General features: G+C 41.3%; 1 protein-coding gene across 2 annotated transcripts in view; it reads right to left on the bottom strand.

Annotated features, from left to right (window-relative positions):
- Positions 1-2,663: 2,663 nt before the first annotated feature.
- The window catches only part of LPXN (leupaxin), a 34,762-nt gene continuing 11,428 nt past the window's right edge, over positions 2,664-25,997 (bottom strand). Inside the window, exons 4-9 of one of the 2 annotated variants that reach the window (XM_013048499.2) lie at positions 17,609-17,708; positions 14,551-14,718; positions 13,357-13,530; positions 13,184-13,265; positions 4,168-4,316; positions 2,664-3,882 (exon numbers count right to left, since the gene is read on the bottom strand). In XM_013048499.2, coding sequence (XP_012903953.1) covers positions 3,613-3,882; positions 4,168-4,316; positions 13,184-13,265; positions 13,357-13,530; positions 14,551-14,718; positions 17,609-17,708 — 943 coding nt within the window. In that variant the 3' untranslated portion in view covers positions 2,664-3,612. Of the gene's footprint in view, positions 3,883-4,167; positions 4,317-8,458; positions 8,720-13,183; positions 13,266-13,356; positions 13,531-14,550; positions 14,719-17,608; positions 17,709-25,997 lie in introns of those variants that run through there. The other variant, XM_013048500.2, reaches the window with a different exon arrangement.

The following is a 25,997-nucleotide window of genomic DNA, read 5'->3' on the forward strand; positions in this document are numbered from 1 at the left end:
AACCCCACCCAACCACCTAGGCCGAAGATGGGAGCCTGTGGTACTCCCATTCAATTTCACATCCTCGATTATGTCCAGTCACAGGACATAACTTAGGTTTAATTAACTTGAGTTGACATACTTTAAGTTGGGTTCAAAGGAAGTGAAGTCCTCTTTGATTTCCTGGTCTGCTCACACTGAGCTATAGAAGTTGCTCCATCCGTACCTGTGACCTGAGATATTGTCTCAGTGGAATTACAGTAGTTATCCCAGGCCAAAATGTTCCTGCTAGTAAGATACAGTATTTGGTGAGATGTGGTGATATTCAAAATAGGAGGTAAGAAGAATCGCTCAGCAGGATGCCAGTAGGTCTATTCAATTGTCCAGAATCCATGATCTGTGAACCTAAATGCAGTTAGGACATATCTTCCCACAGAAAATTAATTTAGGTACCATGTGTTTACCATATCTAAGAAGGAGAAAGCTCTTACATAAAGTGTCTCCTTTCTTACAGAATAAATTTGAGACATTGCTGCCTCCTGGCAAAGTTATAAATTTGTAACAAGCACAACTCAAGCCCTAGCTCTTATCTGAGACTTCTCTCTGTCTCATGCAGTGGATCCCAGTAGATTTCCACTTCTCCTTTGAGCTCTTGGTTCTCATGTGCTGCCCTGATGGTGAGTTCTGCCTGGTAACACAGCCTCCACAGTATGTAGGGGGTAGGTGGTCCCTTTTCTCAGTGCCATGTATGAGTGGCTGCCACCACTGCCCTTAGTAGACACCTGCTCATGCCCAAGACGACTGCCCCGAAAGAAAGTTGTCCCTCCTTCTCATCTTTATTTCAGCCAGAAGAGCTCCCTCTTTGGATTCCAAGACTGAGGCTGCTTTTGATGCTTCCTGATGCTGTGTCTCGAGGGTGCCAGAGAAGGCTTGGGCTTCTGCCCCCCAGTCTTCATACCATCATTCCTGGCTCTCCTGTTTCGGACTTCTGTTAAGTTCTGACAGGTTCCCTCGGGGCACTAGAAATATCTGTTTGCTTACCTTCTGTATTACTTTGAAACTCAGAAATGCTTTAAGGTTTTTGCTTTTGAATATATAGTCCTGCAAATTTGAGAGTCTTTACCGCCTCCCCACCTGTACCCAGATTTTTAAAGTATTCACACCTCCTCCACACAGCCCTTGTGTTTTCAGGAACTTAACCCTGCCCATAACTCTAGGAATGGTCTGGTGTGTCTTAAGCCAAGCTGCATAATCCAATCTCTCAGTAAAAACTAATGGTGAGTAATGACCTAAGCTACTTTCGAGAGAGGATAAATCTCAGGACCTGCGCTTGCAAAGCTGGAGAAAAGGGCTCTTCCTCCCTCTACTGGTCATGAGAGAGATGGCATGCGGAGGGTAGCCAGCCGACCACCACAGAAGTACTGCTGCAACTTGTAAGGAAAAATAATTGTTGTCCTTCACCTTGAAGGACTCTATCCTTATCTCAAAGAATAACTGGCCACATGAATTGAGAAGTTTCTCTTTGAGAGACCCATATATGTGGATATAGATATAGGTACAGATATCTAGTGCTCGCTGGTAGAAAAGCCACATTCCTTTTTCAAAGCTAGAAGTTACTCAGAACCAAGAGTGAACAGGTAGACAACGAGTTTGTGTAACAAACGTTTTTGTTTTTTTGTTTGTTTTTTGTTTCCCAAGGAAAACTTCTTGTGAATGGTTTCCTAGCTGCTAAAACGCCCTGAATGCAGCATCTCTTCTTGAGCAAATAATACCACTTACATTCATCGTAAGGCGAAAAAGTCACTTCTTAGTTGTACCTGGTCAGCACTGCCTTTTCTCTGACTTCTTAAATATATAGATTCTACCAATATCTCGAAATAGCCAATCCTTAAGAAAGAAAAGTGTTAGCACCTGAACATTCTTCCTTAAGGGTTAAAACCTCGAGCATACGTTGCCAAAGCGCCAAAGCAGCCGTGAACACGGTCTTGTCGGCATCTGCACGTGACATTCCAGAGCGCAGCTACTGTTAGGAGGATGTTTGGAAGAACGAATACTCTGCTTGGTCTGGTCTCAACCGAAGAGGGCAAGAGGCCCGATGGCTCCGTGCGTGAAACTCCCACGTAGCTTGGATATGTTGAAGTTTCTGCTAACTGTTACTTCCTTCTAATTCTCATAACCCCCTTATGATATGACCCCATGGAGAAGAAAGATGTGACCAAGTTTAACAAGTATCATTCTCTAAGGAGCCTGTTCCCATACCAGTCTAAAGACATTAAATTGGTCCTATTTTTTTAAATAACTCTGGTAAAGGATTTTCCTCAGTACCTTAAACTCTGTTGTTTTTTTTTTTTTAAATAAATAATCGCACAACTATTTTAAGACCATGGTAAGGAAGGCATAGTACAGATCTTATCGATACCTCTTTTGAGGAACCAGGATTCCTTCTGAAGCTTACTTGAGATAGGACATTAGAAAGGCAGACTCGTCAATAACTAACAAGCTTTTCTACAAATATACTTATGATGTGTTGCAGAGGAACAAATAATTAAATGGGGATTTTCTTGGGGCTTAGATTTCCTAAGCCACACTGGAAATTATCAGATGATCCTTTATAGCAACTTTCACTAGAGATGAAACAGCCACTTGTATGTCTTTTTGAGATAATTATGAAGTTGAGAAAAATGTGTTTTTAAAAAAAACAGCTTTATTGAGATATAATTGGTATACAAAAAATGACTTATTTAATATACACAATTTAATGAGTTTATAGAAATGCATACAAATATGAATTTTCAAGTGTCTAGCAGAGATCTGATTTTTCACTTTGGGTAAACAAAGTGATGAAAACAATTTTAAGGGGCTTTGCCACCTTTTAAGATGATTCAATCATGTCAGTGCAAAAAATAAAATAAGATGAATGTTATGAGCCCAAACTAAGAGAAAAGTTAGTAAACAGGAGTCCCTCCATTCAATTTCTTTTGGTTAAGAGAAAGTGCCTATTGTATGGAAGTAAACAAGAGATAGGATAAGGATTTAATGGCACAGAGTATTGAGTATATAACACAGGAAGCAGTTTATCTTCAAACACAACAGTAAGATGTTAAAACTAAAAGCGGTTTTACTTATCAATGATGTCAGTACTTGAAGTAGTCCAGTTAAAATCTACTTCCTCTTGAAATAGAGAAGAAGTACACTGAAGAGAGATGCAGAGGGCTTCAGAGGGGCCTCAGGACTCCTGAGGTGAGGATAATGCATTGGTCATGAGAAAGTGAGTCAAGGCGGAATGAGGGAGGCGTGAAAAGGCCCAGTGACGAGGGCCAAGGCAGGAGTGAAAATGGGAGAAATCTGAGAAAACTGGTGGTGGAATGAATGTGCACATGTGGAAGACGCAGCTGCAGAGGTTCTAGAAGGAGGACCTAGATCTAAATCCAGATACTTGATTAAGGAAAAAAAATAAGACTAGAAATGTAAAACCTAAGACTACAAGCCTAGGCACGTAACAACTAGAAGTTCATCACCTTTACTTTCCCTATATGCCCACTGAGCTGAAGAGCAGTAACAACAAAGTATACTCCTTCCTCTCCTGGTTTAAATTTTGTAGAGGATCTACGGAGACTGTGGGTTCAGCTGGGATTACAGTGGGAAGAGTTTCGTGAAGCAGGGCTGACAATAGGTCTTGTCATCCTGCTCCCTGAAGATGCCCTTTGACAGCTGTGTCAGGCAGAAGGCACAGACGAAGTGCTCGGGGTGGAACTTGTGGCCCATGGCACTGATGCAGCGGCCGGTGATGGGCTGCCCGCACCCGTGGCAGAGTGTTCCCCGGCGCTGATGGTAATGGAGCTCACAATACGGACGTCCGTCCAGTTCAAAGAAGGAGCCGGAAGAGAAACTGCTGAAGCAGTCCTGGGGGACAAGGTGAAGGGAAAGAAAAGGAATGCAGATGTCAAGAGTAGAATATCAGCAAAGTAAAACTTGCAGCCTTGAACTTCCTGCCAGCTACCCGACCAGTGGAGGCGAGAATATCACCCACTTGCAAAAGAGATGAGCAAATGCCTACAGCCTCTTTTACCAGGACCGCATCAATTCCTCCCCCCAAGCTGTGAACCTTCTTTCCAGTTGCTGTTCTGCCCCTCAGAAAGGAAGACCCTTGACTTTGCCTAAGTCCAAAAGAGAGGTGAGTGTACAGACCCCACACACAAAGCATTCCGGGTGCCAGACGGTGTCCATGGCTGAGAGGTAGTTTTCCAACACTGGGCGGTTGCAGCCACCACACTTGGGTGAGAACATGGCTAAGAAATCCTTCTTGCAATATGGCTTCTTGTCCTTCTCGTGAAAGCCTGAAAAGGTAAAATCAACAGTTCGTGGTGCAGGGTGACACCTTCCGCCAAGCTGGAGGCTGAGAAGAGGCCAATGATTTCAATTCTCCCGAACTCAGTGTCCTCATGTTCAAGACCAACCTCAACAGCTCATTATAAGAAGTACATGAGAAATAATAAATAAATAAATAAATACAGGAGATAATGGGGGACAGGTGCATTCGTGCTGGGCCTGGCTCATACCCAGCCTTTCATGTTAGGGTCTATTTCTGCTCAACATCTCTGCACTAAGTATCACACTGGCCTGCACACAGCTCTGCCCCAGGCTTTGGTGTGGCTAATCTTACCTTACCATTCAGAAATTGGTTCAAATTTCACCCTATCAGAAGCACCTCTTATCAGCCCATATCTGTCACTTCATCTTTTCTAAAATCATCTTTCTAGCATTTACCCTCATCTGAAACCATCTTTGTGGTCTGTCTTCCTGCACTGGAGCATTAGCTCTGAAACTAGATACTGTTGGTCTTGTCATGTTATAACTCTAGTACCTAAAACAGCACCTGGAGAAAAGGCCTTAATCTTTAAAAAGAAAGTGCTATGAAATAATAATTTCTAAATGGATACAAGATTCTATGTGTAACGATTCAAACCACACAAAGGCTTGAGTCAAAAATGAGTGGGTTCCTCGTGAACCTGGGAATGAGAAAACTGTAGTACACATGGCTCAAGTTTCAAAAGCAAGTTAAAAATCAATAAATTTTGCTCCATTAAAAATATATATGAATGACTTGTGCATGACCGAAAGCACCATAAGCAAAAGCAAGACAAGGGACAAACCTATCTGCCGATTGTATCTCAGAAAAATTGTGGATGGGCTGATAAAGCAAGTACGTCAAACATCATGAGGAAGCAGCCACCGTCAAATCAAGAATATGGAACATGTTATCAGACATAGGTTCCAGTTTCTTAACAAATTAATGGTATTTTAGCGGGCGCCTGGGTGGCTCAGTGGCTGCCTTCGGCTCAGGTCATGATCTCAGGGTCCTGGGATCGAGTCCCACATCGGGCTCTCTGCTCAGCAGGGAGCCTGCTTCCCTCTCTCTCTCTCTCTGCCTGCCTCTCTGCCTACTTGTGATCTCTCTCTGTCAAATAAATAAATAAAATCTTTAAAAAAAAAAATGGGGAAGAGAGGATCATTACAGGATTTTTAAATTTTGAGAGATAAAATGGCCAAATGCAAGGCATACCCAACAGATACCTCGACCCAACAGATTCAAACAAACCAAGTAAACGATGTAGTTTCAGAAATTTGAGAAGTTTAGATGTGGGTTTTGTATGATAATGAGGAATTAATAGTTTCACTAGGTGTGAAAGTAGTTATGTTTAAAAAAAAAGTCTTGATTAATCAAAGATGATGCATGTTGAAGTATTTAATGGTGACCTAAGATTTCTTTGATTTGCTTTTAAATATTCCAGCAAGAAAAAGGGGTAGACAGGTGAGTGGAGGTTAGAGGAAATTAGTTTGGTAAAACAGATAGTTGGTGAACCAGGCAGGAAGCCATTTCCATAATTTAAAAAAATAATCAACTTGTTATTGTATAAGGCTTTCTCTTTAATACTGGATATTTTCACAGTTGGGCTCATGTTAAAACCCTGTCTTAAGTCTTATACATCCTATGCCCAGATAAAGAAGGATGAGAAACCCAAGGGATTACTCTTTTAAAACCCTTTAAAATAAGTCATCCTGGCGCCCCTGGGTGGCTCAGTTGGTTAAGTATCGGCCTTGGATCCCGGTTATGATTCCAGGGTCCTGGATCAAGTCTCTACATCGGGCTCCCTAATCAACAGGGAGTTTGCTTCTCCCTCTGCCTCTTCCCCAGCTTGTGATCTCTCTTGTTCAAATAAATAAATAAAATCTTTAAAAATAAACAAATAAAATAAGTTGTCCTCATAAAGAGACAAATAAGACGAAACACTTTTAGCTGTAATATGTTCAACATGAGTAAATCATGAAACTCAAAAGAAAAAAGTAAAGTTCTAATTTTTGCTAATTAGGAGGTTCAATTTCTAATTTTAGCTAAGTAGTAAAAATAGTGTTAAATAAGTCTACCTAATACCGGAAAATATATGGGAGTGATTCACGTATTTATATATTCCCAGTGACAAAGTTAAATGTTAGTATTCTTTTGGAAAATCATTTGGTAATGTTTATCAAGAATTTTTTAAAAAAGATATAAATATCTTTCTCCTGGGAATTAACCCATACAAATAATTGAAAGAAAATATTATGTTTAAAGATAATCACTGCAGTGCTACTAACACACAAGAAGTAATCTAAATATACTATTATGAACACAGTTGTTTATAATATTTGGAACTATAAATAAAGCTTTTAAGCACATACTTTTTATAATTTGTTTACATAAAGCCCTAATGGAATAATTGATATTATTAAAATTATTATTATAAAATTATAAAGTCACATGAGGAAATTCTTAAGTGATGAAAAGGACTTTTAGGTACACCTAACTAATTATGGTATTTTGCATAAATACCAAATGTAGAAAAATATTACTAGGGAAACTTTTTTTATGTTATATTTGTTAACAAGGGTAATAGATTTTAAGTGAAGGTTTCCACAAGGTTTTTTAATCATCTTTACATTTAAAAAAGAAAAATATAATAAAATAGTTCATCTTCAAGCACCTATTTAAGTAATACGTGCCCTCTGCCTTGAGAAGCACTTCTCTAAGATTCCCAGACAGTTTGGTCCTCCACCTCATGAAGGGGCGTGTTCAACAGAACAACAGACCCACCTACCCTGTCTCAAACAGCACCCTATCACTCCTTCTCCTAAAATGGTGGGTAAGTTGTAAGTGAATTATAAGCGTAGAGTGAGTGAGTTAATTAGCTGGCTAGTTCTGATGATTATCGGTCTCTCTCAACTAGAATATATGCACCATGAGGGCAGAAACTCTGTCTTTTGTTGCCGTATCCCTTGTACCTAGAACAGTACTTAGACACACAGATAGTAGTTGCTCAATAAATATTTACTGAATGAGCAGACATGTCAACAATGTTACAACTGCACAACTGAGACCATCAGAGGCTCCAGAAGTATGCTGTGGTTTAGAGCCCCTCCAGGACTAACTATAACACCTGTGTAAACAGGTGCCCTCTTCTGTAAGGAACTCTCCTTAGCATCTGTCAGGAGAGCCCGTCTAATGTGAAGATGACCACCAGCAATCCCATTTACGTAGCACGTGCTTTGTAGCGGTTCCAAATGAGGGCTCTACCTGTGGTACTAAATTGAAATTGAATTCTTCACAGCAATGCTCCCATCTCACAAAGGAGAAAAGGGAGGCTCAGAGAAATTACATATAACAAACTAGTCAGCAGGGGACCTGATGTTCAAGTCTAGGCCTAACTTCAAAGCCTAACTTCAAAGTCATACCCTTAATTTAAATATACGCTAGTGGTGACCTCTCTGTGAGGACCGATAGTATCAGCTGAGCCCAAAAGCTTTGTAAATATGAGAGCTCTGCCTGTACTCGCACCGAAAGAGCATGTAAGCCCAGTGGACTGGAAAGCAGCCCACTGTGGAAACACACTGCTAGGAGCCCATTTTGAAAGTAGTAGCCAGATCCAAAAAGGCAGTAAGAGCAGCCTGGGGTTTGGGACCCAAATCAGGCAACCACACTTTTTCTGTTCTCTCTGGTCACTTTTGGATATCCCTTGCTTTGTTCAACTATGCTGTCTTTGAAGAACAGACAACTGAATAGACTTCTGAGCCTATGCATCTAAGAAACTAGTAATTTTATAAGCTGTCCTATGTTCTGTTAAAGCCCCTGGACATAGAAGAACTCACTTTACTTTTTCCACTCTATCAAAGAACGTCTAGAGTCTGATCAAAGACAACAGAATGCAGGAAGGCCTACCACTTCAGAAGAACCAACCAGCACCTACAACCATCTTCCTTGTTTTTGTGTGGCCCGGTAGTTCTCAAATTCAGTGTGTATCCCGCAGGCACCTGGAGAGCTAGTCAATATGCAGATCGCTTGGGCCCCACCCCCAGAGCTTCTGATTCAGTAGATCGGGGGTGGGGTCCCCAAATTTGCATGTACGCTCCATAAAGCAAGTGACATAAAACTGAACTTGCCTGTAAGTAGGTGTTACTTGAGAAAATTCTAAGACACGCCAAATGACCTGAGAATGACCCTCATCTAGGCATTTGCAGGGTAGCTGGTCTCCAGAATAACACAGCAGGGAAGGAACAGCCTCTGTTTCAACTAGGGTGAGTCTCAGGAGAGGAATCAAAAGCAATCAGCCGAACTTGCTGTGATGTCCCTGCATTTAGTGATCCAATAAACGGAGAAAGTTTCAGCAGTAACTTTCCTGGAGGCTCTCTCTGGGGCCAATTATCTCTGGAGAACAGATAAGAAACACTAACAATTAAAAGTGCCACAGAGAGAGGGGGGGGGGTGTTTACGCTCTGGGGTGGTTCCCAGCCACAGGGGAAATTAGGGAGCACCTGCATGGCCTGGATAATGAACAATTTCAAAGGAAAGACATGGGCACTGAAGGCCTGGTCCCTAGGGGAGGATGCTAAGGCCTGAAATGCTTAGAAACTTGAGCCTTCAAGAGGAATTTTCTGAACTGAAACAAAAATGCAGATGAATTTAATTTCCCAGAAGGTTCAGTAGTTAAGCTCTCATTATAGAAACTCCATGTGTGACTATGTGACCTGGGGTGAGGCCGGATGCCACCCAATTAACAAGCCAGCCATATGGCAGGAGACCCACTTACAGAAAGCAAAGGACAAAAACAAAAATATAATGTAGGAGGAGCTTCTGGTAAACAAATGGCCTTCTTTTGTCACGTGTCTCAATAAATGCTTTAAGTGTGGCCTGGTGAGGATGTAAAGTCGTAAGAGACTTGTGTCGTTAGAGGAGGCCAAAGTCAAGAACAGTGAGTATTAGCTCCCTTCATGGTGCTTTCTGGTCATCCTATGGATGGGATACTTTTCTTTTGTATCTAACTCACATCTCATCTTGAAACACGCCTGTTATTCTATGGCTCTGCTCACAGGAGACCTCCTCAGCACGCTCGTCTGTGGGCAGTAAGTACTTGCTGACTGTTCTATTCAACTGACTCTCCCACTTCTGTGGCTACCAATAAAATATAAATTTACCAGGACACACTTCAATATGATTTAGATTAAATCGCAATTAAAAAATCCTGCTTAACTAAAGCACAATCTAGAAATGAAATTCCTAATGATTTGTGAAAAGCATTTAATAGGCTTCCATGAACAAGCAAATTACTGCAAAGCACTTCACTAGTGGATTATGTCAGCGCCACCGTTTCTGGGTCTATTGTCAAACAAGAGCGGAGCACGGCGGCACCACGAAAGTAAAGGGATCCAGCTGCAGAAGAAGAACTGAGTCTCTGTCTGGGGGCAGTTGTGATGATGTAGAAACAACATAGAACTTGCAGAAATGGGACCTGAGTTTTGGTGCCAACTCTTCGACTTTCTAGCTGTATCACTTTAAGAAAATTATGTTACCTCCCTGAGGCTCAGTGTTTCCATCTATAACTAGGTAAAATATGGGATAAAAATACCCTCACCAGACTGTGGTGGGGATTAAATGAATAATCGTTAGGAATGTGCATAATAACCCTCCTGACATTTAGGTGAGTCTCCGTGCCAGTGAAGGGCAGGATTCATGGGATTATTTTCACTCCCTCTTGAAACACCACCGACACAATAGTTAAAGAATTATTCAAAATAGAAATACCCACAAGGAATAGGAGAAAAGGAGAGGAGATGCCATCGATGAGACATCAATAAAGTTTTCCAAAATTTTAAGTAGGTGTAAGAGCGGCAATGAGCTTGGCAAACAAGGAAACTGAAGCCTGCATTTCTCCCGAGGGGAGGGGCCCAGACACTTCAGGCTGGCCTTCTCCATCGCGTCAGAGGAGCTCAGAAAGTGAATGTACAAAATAGTCTTCAAGGCTGGAAACAGACTGGCTGAAGAGCAGTGACTAATTCTGGAACTATCACACCAGAGGATCTCAGGCACTAAAAGACCTACCATATGAACAGTCAGGGGTCTCCCAACAAAATGACTGGAGCATGCTACTTGCATACCACACAGCTGAGTCCACCAGTTGACAAATTCTGCTTATACCCACAGAGCTTCCAATTAACATTTTAGGGGCAACCAAAGATCAGCAGCATTTGGCCAAGACTGGTGTAACCAGGTGTAAGGCACAAGATCTAATGGATGTCAATTACAAATTGGGCTTTAAGACATCCCTCAAAGTAGATAGCCATAGACTGTTTATATGATTCTTGAACTCCTCACTCCCTGTGAGGATATAAAACAGGGAGGGAGGAAAGAAATTTGAGAGAGGGATTCCTTTGGAGAAAGCTATGGATGCTCTACGACCATCCCACAGCCAAGAGGGATGTGTTCTGGCATGGTTCCCGCTAACCTCAGGTCAAGAGAGGGACCTCAGTAAAGCCACTCAGCGATCTGGGTATGTGTCCCGAGCCATCAGTGGGATATAGTTGATGGAAAAAGTCCATGAGTGAGTCTGGCTGAATAGGGAAACACAGCTGTTAACTGACTATAATCCCACTGAGTGTGAGGAAAAGGTGCCAGTTTCCCATGGTCCATATAGGAAAGTGTGAAAGAGATATCTGAGACCACTGGGATTACTTCTAAGAGATCACCAGGAGGGAACAATGAAAACCCTGCAAAACTGATCTCTGTGGAATGGGTCCTTCAATGTGCCAAGCAGAAAACAGCTGGCTAAGAGTCTGAAGTTGGACCTGTACCGAATTCACAAAAGCATCCAAGGGGAAAAAAAAGTTAAACATCTGCCAGGTCCAGAGAGCATGAAGCAAATTTACAGCATTGAGCAAGTTAGGACTTTCCTGCCCTCCAGGCTCAACTTCCTCCCTGCCAGTTTCAACCCTGAAGGGGTCAGATATCAAGATGAGCAACAGGGGTGAGGGTAGTGGATGTTAAAGGCAGGAAAGGACAGAGGAAGGGCCACAGCACCCTTCCCTGGTCTCTAGCAGTGTAAAGGCCTGACCAGGGGACAGCAGCAGTCACTTTAGTATGCATATATGTGTTGGTTTATTTATTAAGTGGCGGTCACTTTAAGTAAGTTGGATGCTTTAGCTATTACACAGATGGAATTACCCAAGGACTGAGTTTTGTGTTTTGTGTCTGAAACTGATTTTCTATTTAGAACTGTTTATTAAGAGTCATCATAAAAGACATGAGACTGCCCAAGTTTTTATTTAGTTAAGAGGTGAATAGTTTCCCTGCTAAGTTAACTCAAAAAGGACAGGAAAAAAAAAAAAAATAAAGAAGCTTTCTGATTCCACGCATGAGTCATACTTGTTCCAAGTAAACATAAAAAGAAGTCAGGAAAATAAAAAAATCAAAGTTAAGGCAGAAGAAAGAGGGAAAAAAAAACTTGCAAAGAGAGAAGGACCAATCACACAGAAAGGATCAGGAATAAGAACAAAATCTTAAAAACTTCTCAACCACAGAAGCTGGAAGACAGTGAAACGATGTCTTCAGAATTATAGGGGAAAATAGTTTCACCTAGAATTCTATGCCCGGGCAACTTAAGGTAGACAACAGAATTACAATATCTTCAGATATTTCAAGGTCTCAAAAGTTTTACCTCCTCTTCATTCTTTCCTAATTGCTGCTTCACTAAAATAAAGGTAGTAACATGTATTAAAAGACCAGGGATCCAGGAAACAGAGAACCCAAAGATAAAAGCAGTCAAGCAGCAAAAGGAATTCCCAAGACAATGGCCAAGAGTAAATGCTTCACAGCAGGCCTGAGGAGAAACCTTTGCAGACCGGGCAAGAGGATGGAAGTCTCCTGGAAGGATGTTTCCAAGACAAAACCAGTGGGACTGACCCACTACCAGATGCAGCTGACTATGTTGAGAATGATTTCCCAGCTCAGTCACATCAATTAGAGGCAGGTACAAGGAAAATTAAGCTAGTGAAAAAAGAAATCTAAATATTAACTTCAGGGAAAAAATTATATGAAAAAGATACCATGATAGTGATACTAATTTTTACTGTGTTTCCACGTGCCAGGCACTGTTCTAAACACTACACTGTCATTGTATCTTAAAATCCTCTTACTTACTCTGTAAGGCAAGATTACAGGGTAGGAATTATTACCAGGCCCATTTCACCAATGAGGAAAGCAAGGTACAGAGGGGTTAAATGACTTGAATAAAAATCCTATCGCTAATAAATAATACCACAGCCCAGATTTGAACCATGTAGTCTAAACTCTTAGAATCTGTGCTCTGTTGTAACCATACTTTGCAAGAGGGCTCAACAATGAACAATATTTTCATGACTGTGAATATGTGCACATTGAATACTGGTCTGACCTACAATTATGACCTGATTCTATACCGAGAGAAAATGGGGGGAGAGGAAGAATGTTGGGGGTAAAGTGGTAACTTCCTGGTAGGAAGTTAATATATAATGGTTAAAATTAGAAGGGGGGAAAAAAAATCAACCTATAGTAACAGATATAAATATATTATAGAAGAAAAAGCTGAAAACATTTGGAGAGGATAACTGGATTTGGGGGGTAGAGAAAGAAAATCAAGGGACTGATGCTTTTCACTATAATATTTGAGCTTTTAAACTATGCATTTGCATTTCTTCAAGAAAGCAATTTAAATGATATTGGTAAATATTGGGGAAAGGTACGGAGGGGTGGCATCTAGACTAAAATGGGCACATGGACACTGGCGGCAGGAACCGGGACTAGGCAGCAAACCAAGGAAAAGCTCTGCTGGTCTTCTCGCAACCCCAAGAACGGACCTACCTTCCGCACCAAACACCTCTCCGCAGTGAAAGCAGAAGAAGTGCTCTGGGTGCCAGGTTTGGTTCATTGCTGTCAGCACTTTCTGGAAAAGGAAGACACAGAGCCGTATTAGAAAGCCACAGAGCTATAAACCAGGACTATGGTGCAGGGGCAGGAAAAGGGGGTCGACTTACATCCAGGATGGGAGCAGCACAGTAAGCACAGCGTGGGGAAAAGAGATCGTGGTAGTCCTTGGGGCAGTAGGCCAAGCCACTCCGCTCAAAGAAGGGCTGGGGGCCGATCTCCTCCTTGCAGTGAGTGCAGACAAAGTGCTCTGGATGCCACACTTGCCCTAGAGCATGGATCACCTAGGGACGAAATAAAGCATGGCAGGCCATGGCAGCTGGGGGCTGGAGGGCCTACGGTCACACAATCTGGGACAGCACTTTTCCCACAGTATTCCACGCAAACGGCACCTCCTGGGGTGACCCAACACGGAGGTCTAGACCCAGGTCCCTTCTACGGGGTCTGATGTCCATGCTTTATGGATAGTAAAAGGGTGCCCAGTTTCCTGACTAATCATGCTGATAAAAGTCTGTGGGTGTTCGTTAGGTGCTCTGGAGGGTGGGGGAACCAAACCTGAGCATAGTAGAGACAGACAGGGAGGGGTAACTACATTCTGGCCTGGAAGGGATCCCTGGAAGAGGAAAAAGCCAAATGAGAGTTTTATTCCTCTGGTCTGAGCACCTCACTCCTGCCCCACGCTGAGTCAGGGCTCAGAGCCCTCTATTGTGGCTTTGGTGAAGGATGATGTAGAGTTGGAGTCTGTGGCCATGAGTTGGAGCTGAGTCAGCTGAAAGTTACCATCAATCAACTTGACTGCGAACGTTGGGACAGAGGGGCCACGGGAAAGTCCCTCTCAGGACCGGATGTACAGAAAAGCAGTTAAGAGTCACACTCAGGAGTCAGGCTGTCCTGGTTCAAATCTCCCCTCTACCTCTTTCTAGACTTGGACATGTCAGTTATCAACCCAGAGCCCTTGGTTCCCTCGTCTTTACAAAGGAACCATATTACAGTCTCCCTTGCAGGGTTGATGTGACCATTAAATGAATCTTTATACTCATTTAATAAAATGAGTCTTTTATTCATCTAATAATGAATTTAATAAAATTCATTTCATTTCATTCATAAAACTTCATTTAATAAAATGACTCATTTTAAAAAACGAGTCTTTACACATACTTGCAAAGCACTCGGCTCAGTGCCCGGAGCACTGTAAGGGATGAGTGATTACTAGCTACCATGAAGACATCTTAGAAAGTGATAGAACAATCCTTGGTGGGACAGCAGACAGCTGGCTACAGGACCCACACCCTGGCCCACCACACCTTCCCAGCAATCGGTTTCCGACAGGAAGCACAGTGGCCCTTGGACACTGTGGCAACTCCAAGGTCCTGCAGATCCTGCTCCAAATCCCCCAGCATTGAGTCCAGGGAGGCCTTGGGATCCTGCTTATTCGCTGGGTGCTTCTTGCTGGCATCTGCTTTCACTGCAACCTGGCACCAGGGAAAGAACCATGAAGAACCATCAGTCTCATGAATATCTGCCCTCACTGGCATCTTCTACATGACCCCTTAAGCTCACCTCTACAGACTAATGTTTTCTTCTGTACCCAACCTCCATCCAAGGCACTGGAAGAGTCCAACATTGTGACACCAATAAAAATGCTTCTATCTCCCTTTTATCCCGAATTCCTCAGGCCAGGTGAAACACCAGTAATCTTCCTCCATTTGTAAATCTTTTCTGCCCATGAGAAATTGAGTGCACTGAAGATGCTACCTTTCCTCACTCCTTCAATGACCACAGGTCAACAATTACTTGTATCTTCTTTTTACCTATTTATTCTACAGTGTTTCTTGAGCACCTAGTTTGTGATGGTCACAGTTCCAGACTCTTGGTATAGAGCAATGCACAGGGTAACCAAGAAAGTCTGCCATCATGGAGTTTGCTTTACTGGGAGACAGACAATACATGGATTAAATAAATGTATGATGTGATGTCAGGCAGACATGAGACATAAGTCATCTATCAAGACAGAAGTGCCAGAGGGTGGGACAGTGAAAGAGAACTGATTTAGATGAGAAGACCCTCTAAGGAGGTGGCATTTGCATAGATGCACTGAGGGGCCCAGAAATATTGAATTGGTGGGAAAAGCACTCCAGAGGGAAGGAAGGCCCAGAAGGGAACAGTTTGGTATGTCAGGAGAAAAGTCAGAAAGGTTGGGGTGGGGGTGCTGGAACAGAGGGAGGGGGGTAGGCATGGCAGGAGAAGGTGATGGAGAGAGAGGCAAAGATCATGTGGGGCCCTCATGGTAAACTCGGGTTTTATTCCAAGGGCGATGGAGCCTCCAGAGGGGTTCAGGCATGAGAGGGAAAGAATCTGACCCACAAGATCCCTGTGGTAGCTGAGGGAGGAGTTAAGTGTGGACAAGCCAGAGTGGAATCAGAGACCCTAGCTTGGAAGGAGATTATTGTTAACAGTTCAAACCAGAAATAGTGACTTGGACCAGGGTTAGCAGAGAAGGTGATGAGAAGCTGGTAAGACTAACTCATGGACTGGATTTATTTAAGGAAACCCCTAAAAAATAGTTATTAGAACCCACTCAAAAGAAAAGCCTCAAATTACAAAAAAGAGGCAACGCCCAGCTTGTCCTTCATCAGTTCACGTCCCGATTTTCTCTCTCAACTCCCTTCCGACAGGGCTACTACTCCCATCGACTTAATACTTCCTGATCAGGAAACAGGTGCTCTCTACGGCCTCCACCACATCAGATTTGCACGCACTAGACACACGTTCAAAGTCTCCCATCCGCTGCCCTTGCTTTACCTTTCCAATCTCCTCTTTCATTACTCACTAAAAGCCTCCATTGTTTGAGGCCGGCCAGGCTCCCTGCAGTCTCCCGAATGTGATTTGTTACTGTCTGCCCTGAGGCCTCTATGTATCCTATTTTTACTGCCAGGAATAACCTCACATTATCTCACTAATCCAAAATGCTCATTTCCCTTCAAGAAACTTATCAACTGACAGATTTCCTTCCTCCTCTATTATATAATGTTACTTAATGTTGAAGAGATTAGTGTTCCAAAGGTTACCGTCTAGAAAGTCCAAAAGGGTCATCAACATGAAGTAGGTAAAAACAGAATTTTATATGTATATACACATATACAAACACACACACATATATCTATCCATATCCCCATCTGTTTGCTTACATATTCCAGAATACTTCTAAATGAATATATAAGAAACAGGGTTCAGAACTGGATGAGTGGGGGGCAGGGCTGACAGGGAAATAGTTGACTGCAAACTTTTGTACTTTCGATTTTTGTGCAACGTGAACGTAGGGCTCATTCAAAAAATAAATAGATATTTTAAAAATGTAAATAAACTGCAACACATGCTAAGTTAATTAGGAAACACAATTAAAATTCCTAATGCAGATTTTTTCCCCAGTATGGTCAGATATATGATACAATGAGGAAGGTACCCAGCTTTATCATAGGCACTAAAGAAAAATTATTTCTGATGTGCATTCACTTGTTCCTTTAATGTGTCAGGAACTTTGCAGGCACTGGGCGTCCACAGGTGAGTCACAAAGATCAGGCTCCTGACCTCTCCAGTCACACACTTTTTTATATACTGCCTTGCAATTATTTCATAGCCACTCATGTGTGCCTACCAAATCCTCCAATCAATTCAGAGTGGCTGAATTCCCCACCTTAAGAATTCGAGATGATTCCCCTTAACAAATTATTAAGCCCAGTTCTCTGATTTCCATCCCCCTGCCAGGGCACGTGAGCCCACCACTCATGCTCCAGAGGCTAGAATGAGGAGGCCGGTTTTAGCTCTATATGGGGCCCAGGACTCCTCATCCTCCCTGCTTTCAAAGCCACACTCTGATCTTCCCGGCTCGGCCTCCGTTTGGCCTCGTCTGTCCCACAGTCACGACTCCCTGGGTCCTGCGCACTGTATCCAGCCTTAAGATGCCTCTGCCCTCAGGGTCATGCCAACTGGAAGAGCCTCTTCTCTCATCTCTTTGTGTCTCTACCCTTTCCATTCTTCAGAATCCATCCCACATCCCATCTCCAGTTCTGATAAAGTCTCCACATTCTTAATAGTGGCTGTACATATTTTGATACACCATCTGTGTTTTAGTCTACGTATGTATCTACGTATGGGTTTCTGCTTCATTTTACCAAGCACATTCTGCACTCCTTAAGATCAGAGCCTGCACTGCGTGATCTTTTGTGTCCAGATAATACACAACACAAAGTTGAATTCATCCCTGAATTAAACTTAGGCTGGGAGAACTAATGACAACCAAAACTTCCAAAAGGGGCCAGCAGAGCTGAGCTCTGTGGAGACACACTCGGGAACTGTGCTCACCTGAGTCTGCATCTCACACAGGTGGGCCATGAGCTCATCCAGCTGAGCAGCTGCTGAGGTTTTAGGGGGATGTGAGGCCTCCTCTGGCTCTTGGACCTTACTACAAGGAGAGAAAAAAAAAATCCTTACACACTGAAACTTAGATAAATGTTAAGCCACACATAAAATACCAGAAAATGCAGTTTTTAACCGCTTAGATGTGAATAAAACTAGAGAAAGAAAGTATTTAAAAATAAGTAGTGGAGGGGTGCCTGGGTGGCTCAGTGGGTTAAGGCTCTGGTTGTGATCTCAGGGTCCTGGGATTTATCCCCTGCATTGGGCTTTCTGCACAGCAGGAAGCCTGCTTCCCCCTCTCTCTCTGCCTGCCTCCCTGCCTACTTGTGACCTCTCTCTCTCTGTGTTGAATGAATAAATAAAATCTTTAAAAAAAAATAGGTAGTGGACTAAAAATCTGAATAAGGTCTCCCTGCCGTTTGTCTCTATATCTCTTTTCTGGTCATCTCAAAAGCTGACCATTGTTCTCAAGTACATGAAGAAAAGTGCCGGATGGGGGGCTGGCAGGCCATTCTCCCCCAAGAGTCAGGTTCAAAGTAGCTTCTAATTAAAGACCTTTAAGAAGACAATGGCCTCGATATACATTTTTTATTTTCAAAGCATTCTTTCTGAAATTACAAAGTATTACACTTTCTCTCACTGTTCGGCAAAAGATAAAAACTAAGTAAGAATAAAGAGCAAGCATCAGCAAACTAAAGTCTATGGGCCAAATTTGGCCATGCCCATTCCTTTATATAAGGCTGCTTTCTTACAGAGCTGGATAGTTCCAACAGAGACCTCATGGTCCAAGTTCTAAATATTTACTATCTGCCCTTTACCGAAAAAGACAATGTACATGATGTTGGTTTCACATCTATATAATTGTGAATAAACTGATGATTAAAATTTGGACCCAAAAAACAGAATACAGAGTTGGATTCAAATACTTGCCCAATTGCTAGAAAAAATTTTTAAAGATTTTATTTGTCAGAGAGAGAAAGCACATAAGCAGGGGGTGGTGTGACAGGCAGAGGGAGCAGACTCCCCACTGAGCAGGGAGCCCGACTTGAGGCTCGATTCCAGGAGGGCAGTATCACGACCTGAACCAAAGGCAGATGCTTAACAAACTTAAGACACCCAGGCGTCCCAGGTGTTAATTTGTTAGCTAATTAATTGTGTACGAGAGCACAGAATAAAAGCTCAATAAATTCTAAGAAGTAAATCATACACACCATATTCTTCTATTGCTTTAATACAAATTAATCATAAGAAATCCACCTGCTTAATAAGTACAAATAATCCTAAGTACAAATTACAGTACAAATTAATCATAAAAAATCTACCCACTTAAGAAAAAATAAAGCAATTCCACATAATTCTCGAGACGAAGAAAAAAAATTAATTGAACTTTCAACCTATTTAGAAATAGCAATGAAAGCACATAGACATACACACACACACACCCTTCAGAGGCGAAGCAATACATTTTTTAAGATCGTATTTATTTATTTGTCAGAGAGAGCGCGTGTGTATGGTCAGGCAAGGAGAGGGAGAAGCAGACTTCGCGCTGAGCAAGGAGCCCAATATGACACCTGATCCCAGGGTCCTTTGGCAGACACTTAACCAACTGAGCCACCCAGATGGCCCACCAATATGTTATTAACAGGAAAAAGTACCAACGAACTCAAGTGCGATACTGGAAAATAAGACACTAGAAGCAAATAAACAAAACATCCAACTCAAGAATCTAAAAACAAAACCAAACCAAAATAATTAAACAGAAGAACTAAAAGCATAAATTACTGAAACAGAAAACAAACGGAAAGTGAGGTTTTGGGGAGCATTATGTAAATTTCAAGTACATAGAAAAATATGGAAAATCACCAAATAAGTTCCATAAATATCACAGAGACTCCATACTAAAACCAGACAAAACCCGCACAGTGTATGTGAGTACGTGTGTGTGTGTGTGTGTGTGTGAGCCCGTGTGTCACGGAGGCTGGGGGAGGGAGGATAAAAACAGCAGAGATGAGTTTTCAAGACATCCAGGCTATACAGTGTCATGCCAGTGTTTCGTGCATGGTTCAACATTAGAAAAAGGATTACTGTAAATCATTATACTCAAGAACAGGAAAAAGCAGGGCACCTAGGTGGATCAGTGGGTTAAAGCCTCTGCCTTCGGCTCGGGTCATGATCCCAGGGTCCTGGGATCGAGCATCGCATGGGGCTCTCTGCTCAGCAGGGAGCCTGCTTCCTCCTCTCTCTCTCCCTGCCTCTCTATCTACTTGTGATCTCTCTGTCAAATAAATAAATAAATAAATAGAACAGGAAAAAGCTTTATAAACATGTTAATAGATGCTGAAAAGCAACAGAAAACAAATTCTACCACAATTCCTATTGTTGAAGCCCACGGAAAAGAAGTTTCATAACCTGATAAAATATAAAATCTATAATGAACCTCATATTTAATGGTCAAATACTAAACACATCTCGAATTAAGAGCTCCATGCTTGGGGCGCCTTGGTGGCTCAGTCCTTAAGCATCTGCCTTTGGCTGAGGTCATGATCCCAGGGTCCTGGGAGGCCCACATGAGCCCCGCATCAGGCTCCCTACTCAGCAGGAAGCCTGCTTCACCCTCCTCCACTCCCCCTTCTTGTGTTCCTTCTCTTGCTGTGTCTCTGTCAAATGAATAAATAAAATCTTTAAAAAAAATTTAAAAAAAAAAGAAAGAGCTCCGAGCTCAGCAGGGAGTCTGCTTAAGATTCTCTCCCTGGGGGGCGCCTGGGTGGCTCAGTGGGTTGAGCCTCTGCCTTTGGCTTAGGTCGTGATCCCAGGGTCCTGGGATCGAGCCCTGCATCAGGCTCTCTGTACAGCAGGGAGCCTGCTTTCTCCTCTCTGCCTGCCTCTCTGCCTACTTGTGATCTGTCTCTCTCTCTCTCTCTCAAATAAATAAAATCTTAAAAAAAAAAAAGAATTAAAAAAAATTAAAAAATTTTTAAAAAGATTCTTTCCCTGTCCCCCTTCTCCACCTCTCTAAAATAAAATAAATAAATAAAATCTTTAAAAAAAGAGAGAGAGAGAGAGAGGGACAAGGATCCTACTATCATTGATGGTTTATAATTTTATTGCAGATTGAATTACTGGATGCATTTGAGAATACAAATAAGAGATTTATATACTGAAAAGAAAAAAAGCAAAGCAATTCTCACTTCTACTTTCTCTTTTAAATAGATGGTATGATCACTTACCTGGAAAATATAGGGTAAATGACTAGATATTTATTAGAATGTATAGAAAATATCAGGATGGTTACTACGTACAAGGATAAAATGAGGGGGTGCCTGGCTGGCTCAGTGGGTAGCATGTGACTTTTTTTTTTTTTTTTTTAAAGATAGAGCACGTATGTGGAAACATGAGCTAGGGTGTGGGGAGAGTGGGGAGCACCGAGGGGCAGAGGGAGAGAGAGTCTTAAGCAGACTCCACGCTTAGCCTGGAGCCCTGCGATCATACCCTGAGATCACAGCCTGAGCAGAAATCAAGAGCCAGACACTTAACCGGCACAGCCACCCAGAGGCCACAGGGCATGTGATTCTTGATCTTGGGGTTGTGAGTTCAAATTCCATACTGGGGATGGAGCCTACTTAAAATTTAAAAAAAAAAATTAAAAATAAAAGAAGAATAAAATAAAATAATTAATATCTTTCCTATACACCAGTAGTAGGCAATTTGAAAATCCACTGGGAAAAAAGAACATGCTCATAATACCAACAAAAAAATTATAAAATATTAAGGAATCATTCTAACAAGAAATGTGTAAGACAGGGCACCCGGGCTCAGTTGGTTAAGCCCTTGCCTTCAGTTCAGTTCATGATCCTGGAGTCCCGGGATTGAACGCGCATTGGGCTCCCAGCTCCGCAGAAAGTCTGCTTCTCCCTCTGACCTTCTTCCCTCTCATGCACGCTCTCTCTCTCTCTCACACAAATAAATAAATAAAATCTAAAAAAAAAAAAGAAATATGTAACACTTCTATGAAGAAAAACCCATTGGTAGGCGTACAAGATGCATATAAATGATGAAGCATAATATGTTAGTTTCTCCCATGAAACTATAAATTCAATGTAATTCATACAGAAGTCCTAATAGAATTATTCAAGTTCATTAACAAGCTGATGCTAAAATTCATGGGCTAGAATGCTTGAGATAATTTGGGGGGGGGGGAGATCAAGAGGGAAGACCTGTCCAATAGATGTGCTTTCCTATAAAGTGACAATAAAATTTGTGTCATGTTGGTAAAGAAAAGACAAACAGATCAAAGGAATGGAAGAGAGAGAGCCCAGAAACAGAATCCTGAACCATGAGAATTTTGCATATGCTAAATACGTATCTCAAATAATCAGAAACAGACTATTAGATACAAAATGCATGACAACCTATTCGAAACACAATAAATTTAGATCTTTAACAAACGCTACACATGAATAAGTTTTAAATGAATTAAAGACATAACTGTGTTTAAACATTAAAGTACTAAAAGAAAATGGGGGACATTTTTTATTATTTGGAGTGATGAAGACTTTCCTAAGAAAGGCATAAAACTCTGAAATGAAGCCAAACAGAAAAATTATTAATACTGCTAATCTCAAAAAAATTTAAATATATATAAATATTTAAAACATAAACAATATCCAAATAATAAAAAGTCTACAAATCAATAAGGCAAGCTAATAGAAACATGGGCTAAGAATTAAAAGAAAAAATACAAGTTTCAGAAAAAGAAATTTGAATGTTTATTACTATATGAAAATATGCTCAATCCCAATCTTTAATATGCAAATTAAATACTAAGACACCAATTTTTACTCATCAGTCAAAAATGTGAAAGATTGTTAACATGCAGTGTTGGCAAAAGTCAGGAATATTTACACATATGCATCTACGTACATCGTAGATAGCAACGTAAACCTTAATAAATGTTTTTCGAGGCAGTATCTACCAAAATTTCATATGCATATATCTTTGGATTCAGCAATTTCACTTCCAAGATTCTATCCTACAAAAAATTGGAGATATACATACAAAGGCATATGTATAAGTATGCTCCTTAAGACATAAAAAAGTACAGTCTTTATGAACAAATTAAAAATAAAATAAATGGCCATATAGTTAAATAAATTACAGATACATGCTAAAGCATACTATGCAGCTGCTAAAAAGAATGCAGGCATAGATTTATATGAACTAAGGAGGATGCCTTTTTTTTTTTTTAAAGATTTTATTTATTTGACAGAGAGAAACAGAGAGAGAGTAAGCATAAACAGGGGAGCAGCAGGCAGAGGAAGAATCAGGTTCCCTGCTGAGCAAGGAGGCCAATGTGGGACTCGATCCCAGGACCCTGGGATCATGACCTGAGCAGAGGGCAGACACTTAACCAACTGAGCCATCTAGGCGCCACAAGCTAAGGAAGATTTCTAAGATACATTGTTAACTTAAAAAAGCAAAGCTCACAACAATATGAAATCTATCCTTCCATCCATGTAAAATTATAAGCACATATACATACGTGTGATTTTGCATACACAGAGGAATGTAAGGAGACATGTCTGACAGCAGTTACCCATGGGGATAGCAATTAGGTGGTGGGAGGGTACATTCGAAGGGAGGGGGTCTAACTTTTTACTCTGTATATTTCTGAATTATTAAAGCTATTTTTACCATTAAAAGGCTAAATATAAAGTTCATGTAAGTATAGAAAATTTTAAAACTGCAGAGAAATATAAAAGAAAAAATTAAAATCACATATAACTCTTCTTTTGAAAGGCAATTAATTACTCTGGACATGTTGGCCTACACTAACTATGCCCTTCTATGATTGTGCCTAATTTTGGAAAATTAGAATGACCTTTTTTTCATATCTTAAAGTGAACATTTTCCAAATCTTTATTTTCTTATCCAACATTGCATTCATGGCTAGTGCTTACTGTTCACCCTATACGAGGCCCTCCATAAAAACACTGCATGTTTTCTCTAAATACTAATAACAACCTTAAGAGTTAGGTATTTTCACCCCCAGAAGAAAAAACTGAGGCTTAGAGAAGTAAAAAACTTTGCTCCATATAATACAGCTGGTAAATCACAGAGTTTGGGCCTACCGACTGCAAAGCTTATGATATCTAACACCATGCCCAACAATCCTCCAAAACAATGTTTAAAGGTTATCCAGCTTTCAAAGGTAGAATGTACCATGATTTATTAAACCACTTATCATTAGACACCTAGACTGTTTCTGATTTTCACTATTATAATGCAGTATATAAGTATTTGCATCCATATCTGATTATTTCTATAGAGTAAATTTTGAGAAGTGAAAACACTGAATCATAAACGTAACAGACTCTGGAGTAATGCTGTAATCAGCATTGACTAAGCTTAGCTAACAACCCACCAAACTGACTCTGACTCTCCATCCCTCCCTCCCTCCCTCTTTCTCTCTCTTTCCCTCTCACTTACACATATACACAAGCACACACGCACACAAAGCCATAAGTAAAACCAAATATTGTAAGTCTTCCACTAAATATTTTCAAAAAAATGAAAACGTAGATGTACTAGTTTACTTATTGGTGTGTTTACCAACCAGCAAAAAGGCAGAAGGAAAACATCTTCTTCTCTTAAAGAAAAAAGACTCTCTTTTGGGTACCACATGTCCCCTACTGATTTACTTATGTTTGAGTATTTAGCTATAAGAAAAAAGTAGGAGGAAGTGGGTACCTTCCCCTTTGAAGATAAAAGATTTTGTCTTTTAGGTATAACATGGCCTCCTGCGAGGCACAATTTTTTTTCGTTTATTTGTTTAATCTAGGACCAAAATGATCAGATATGCACATGCCTGATTTGGTCCTTGAAGGAGTCCAAGAAAGTGCAGGGAGCTCCTTACAACACTTTGGGATCATAATCCCTTAGTCCTTGCTGCCATAGGCATGTGTCTTGAAAGTACAAAAGCAGCAGGGCTGTCAGCACACTCTCTGCTCTGTTTCCCCGTGTAGAATAAATGTGGCTTTTTTTTTTTTTAAGATTTTATTTATTCATTTGGCAGAGAGAGAGACACAGTAAGAGAGGGATCACAAGCCGGGGGAGTAGGAGAGGGAGAGCACCGAGCAGGGAGCCTGCCAGGACCCTGGGATCATGACCTGAGCCCAAGGCATATGCTTAGCCGACTGAGACATCCAGGCGCCTCTAAATGTAGCTTCTTGTATGGGTCTGTATGATCCTAAAAACCTATCCATCTCACAGTTGGGGCATCCTTGTGCTTACTAAAAAAAAATACGTACCGATTTTTAGCAAGAGTCCTAGAGCAGGAAGGAAAGAGAAGTAGACCATTTTTGTGATAACCTAATAGTAACTGAGTCAACAATATAATATTCTAAATAAGAATGGAAAGGCCTTAAAGAGTTGGTGATGACATCATTACAGGAAGTGTTCCAAAAAAGAGAGGAATCTCGAAACCAAAGCTCCTTTGAGGTGTCCCCTCACATCTTGAAGATGGTAAAAGTGCTTTGCTACATCATGAACAACAGTCTAATTCATGAGTCAGCAATTTTAATAAGATCCAAATACAAGAGATGTGTTTAAAAGAATACAGACTCCTCACGTGAGGGGCTTCTCTGTGCTGGAGTTTTCCCGTTCACTCCTCCGTAATTTTTTTATGAATTTTTTTCTCCTTATTCTTACCAAAATTGTTTTTGTTCATGTGCACATTTCTAAATTATTGTTCATATTGCTCTTGATACATATAACTACACTAGAAATACGATCACATCACTTAGTATTGAATACAGTTTCAAGTTTGGGAGTAATATTCAGTTCACTTAAGCAAGCTGAAGGAAATCGTGGACGCTGGAATGTGGGAGTCTAGTTTCTCAGTCTCAAGTGCTATCTATACCTGGGAGCTTTATCAGCTCTGAGTTACGCCAGTCATAGGGATTTGCATCAGTCTATTACATATTGACGAGACCACCTGGATTTCCTATCGGTCTCCCACGCAGATCGATAGGGCAAGTATCACTCCCTACTTGGGGAGGTAAATCAGTCACTGCCCACAGAGGAAAATGCAAACACACTGGGAGCAAGCAGAAGGAATTCAATCCAGAAGTTTGATTACACAGGTGATGGCAGAACTAAAGAAGCAAACAAAAGATATTAAAGTAACTCAGAGATTAGCCACAGCAGGTAGCCATTAGGCCAAAGGGACCACCACCACCACCAACAACAAAAGGCAAAGTTGCTAAAAGCCAGGGGCCAGGGCAGATAGGCACATACTGGAACTGCAGCAGATGGCTCTTGCTCTAGCCAAAGCCAT

Source organism: Mustela putorius, unplaced genomic scaffold (assembly GCF_011764305.1).
Source record: "Mustela putorius furo isolate JIRA1106 unplaced genomic scaffold, ASM1176430v1.1 tig00000127_pilon_pilon_pilon, whole genome shotgun sequence".
Classification (NCBI taxonomy): Eukaryota; Metazoa; Chordata; class Mammalia; order Carnivora; family Mustelidae; genus Mustela; species Mustela putorius.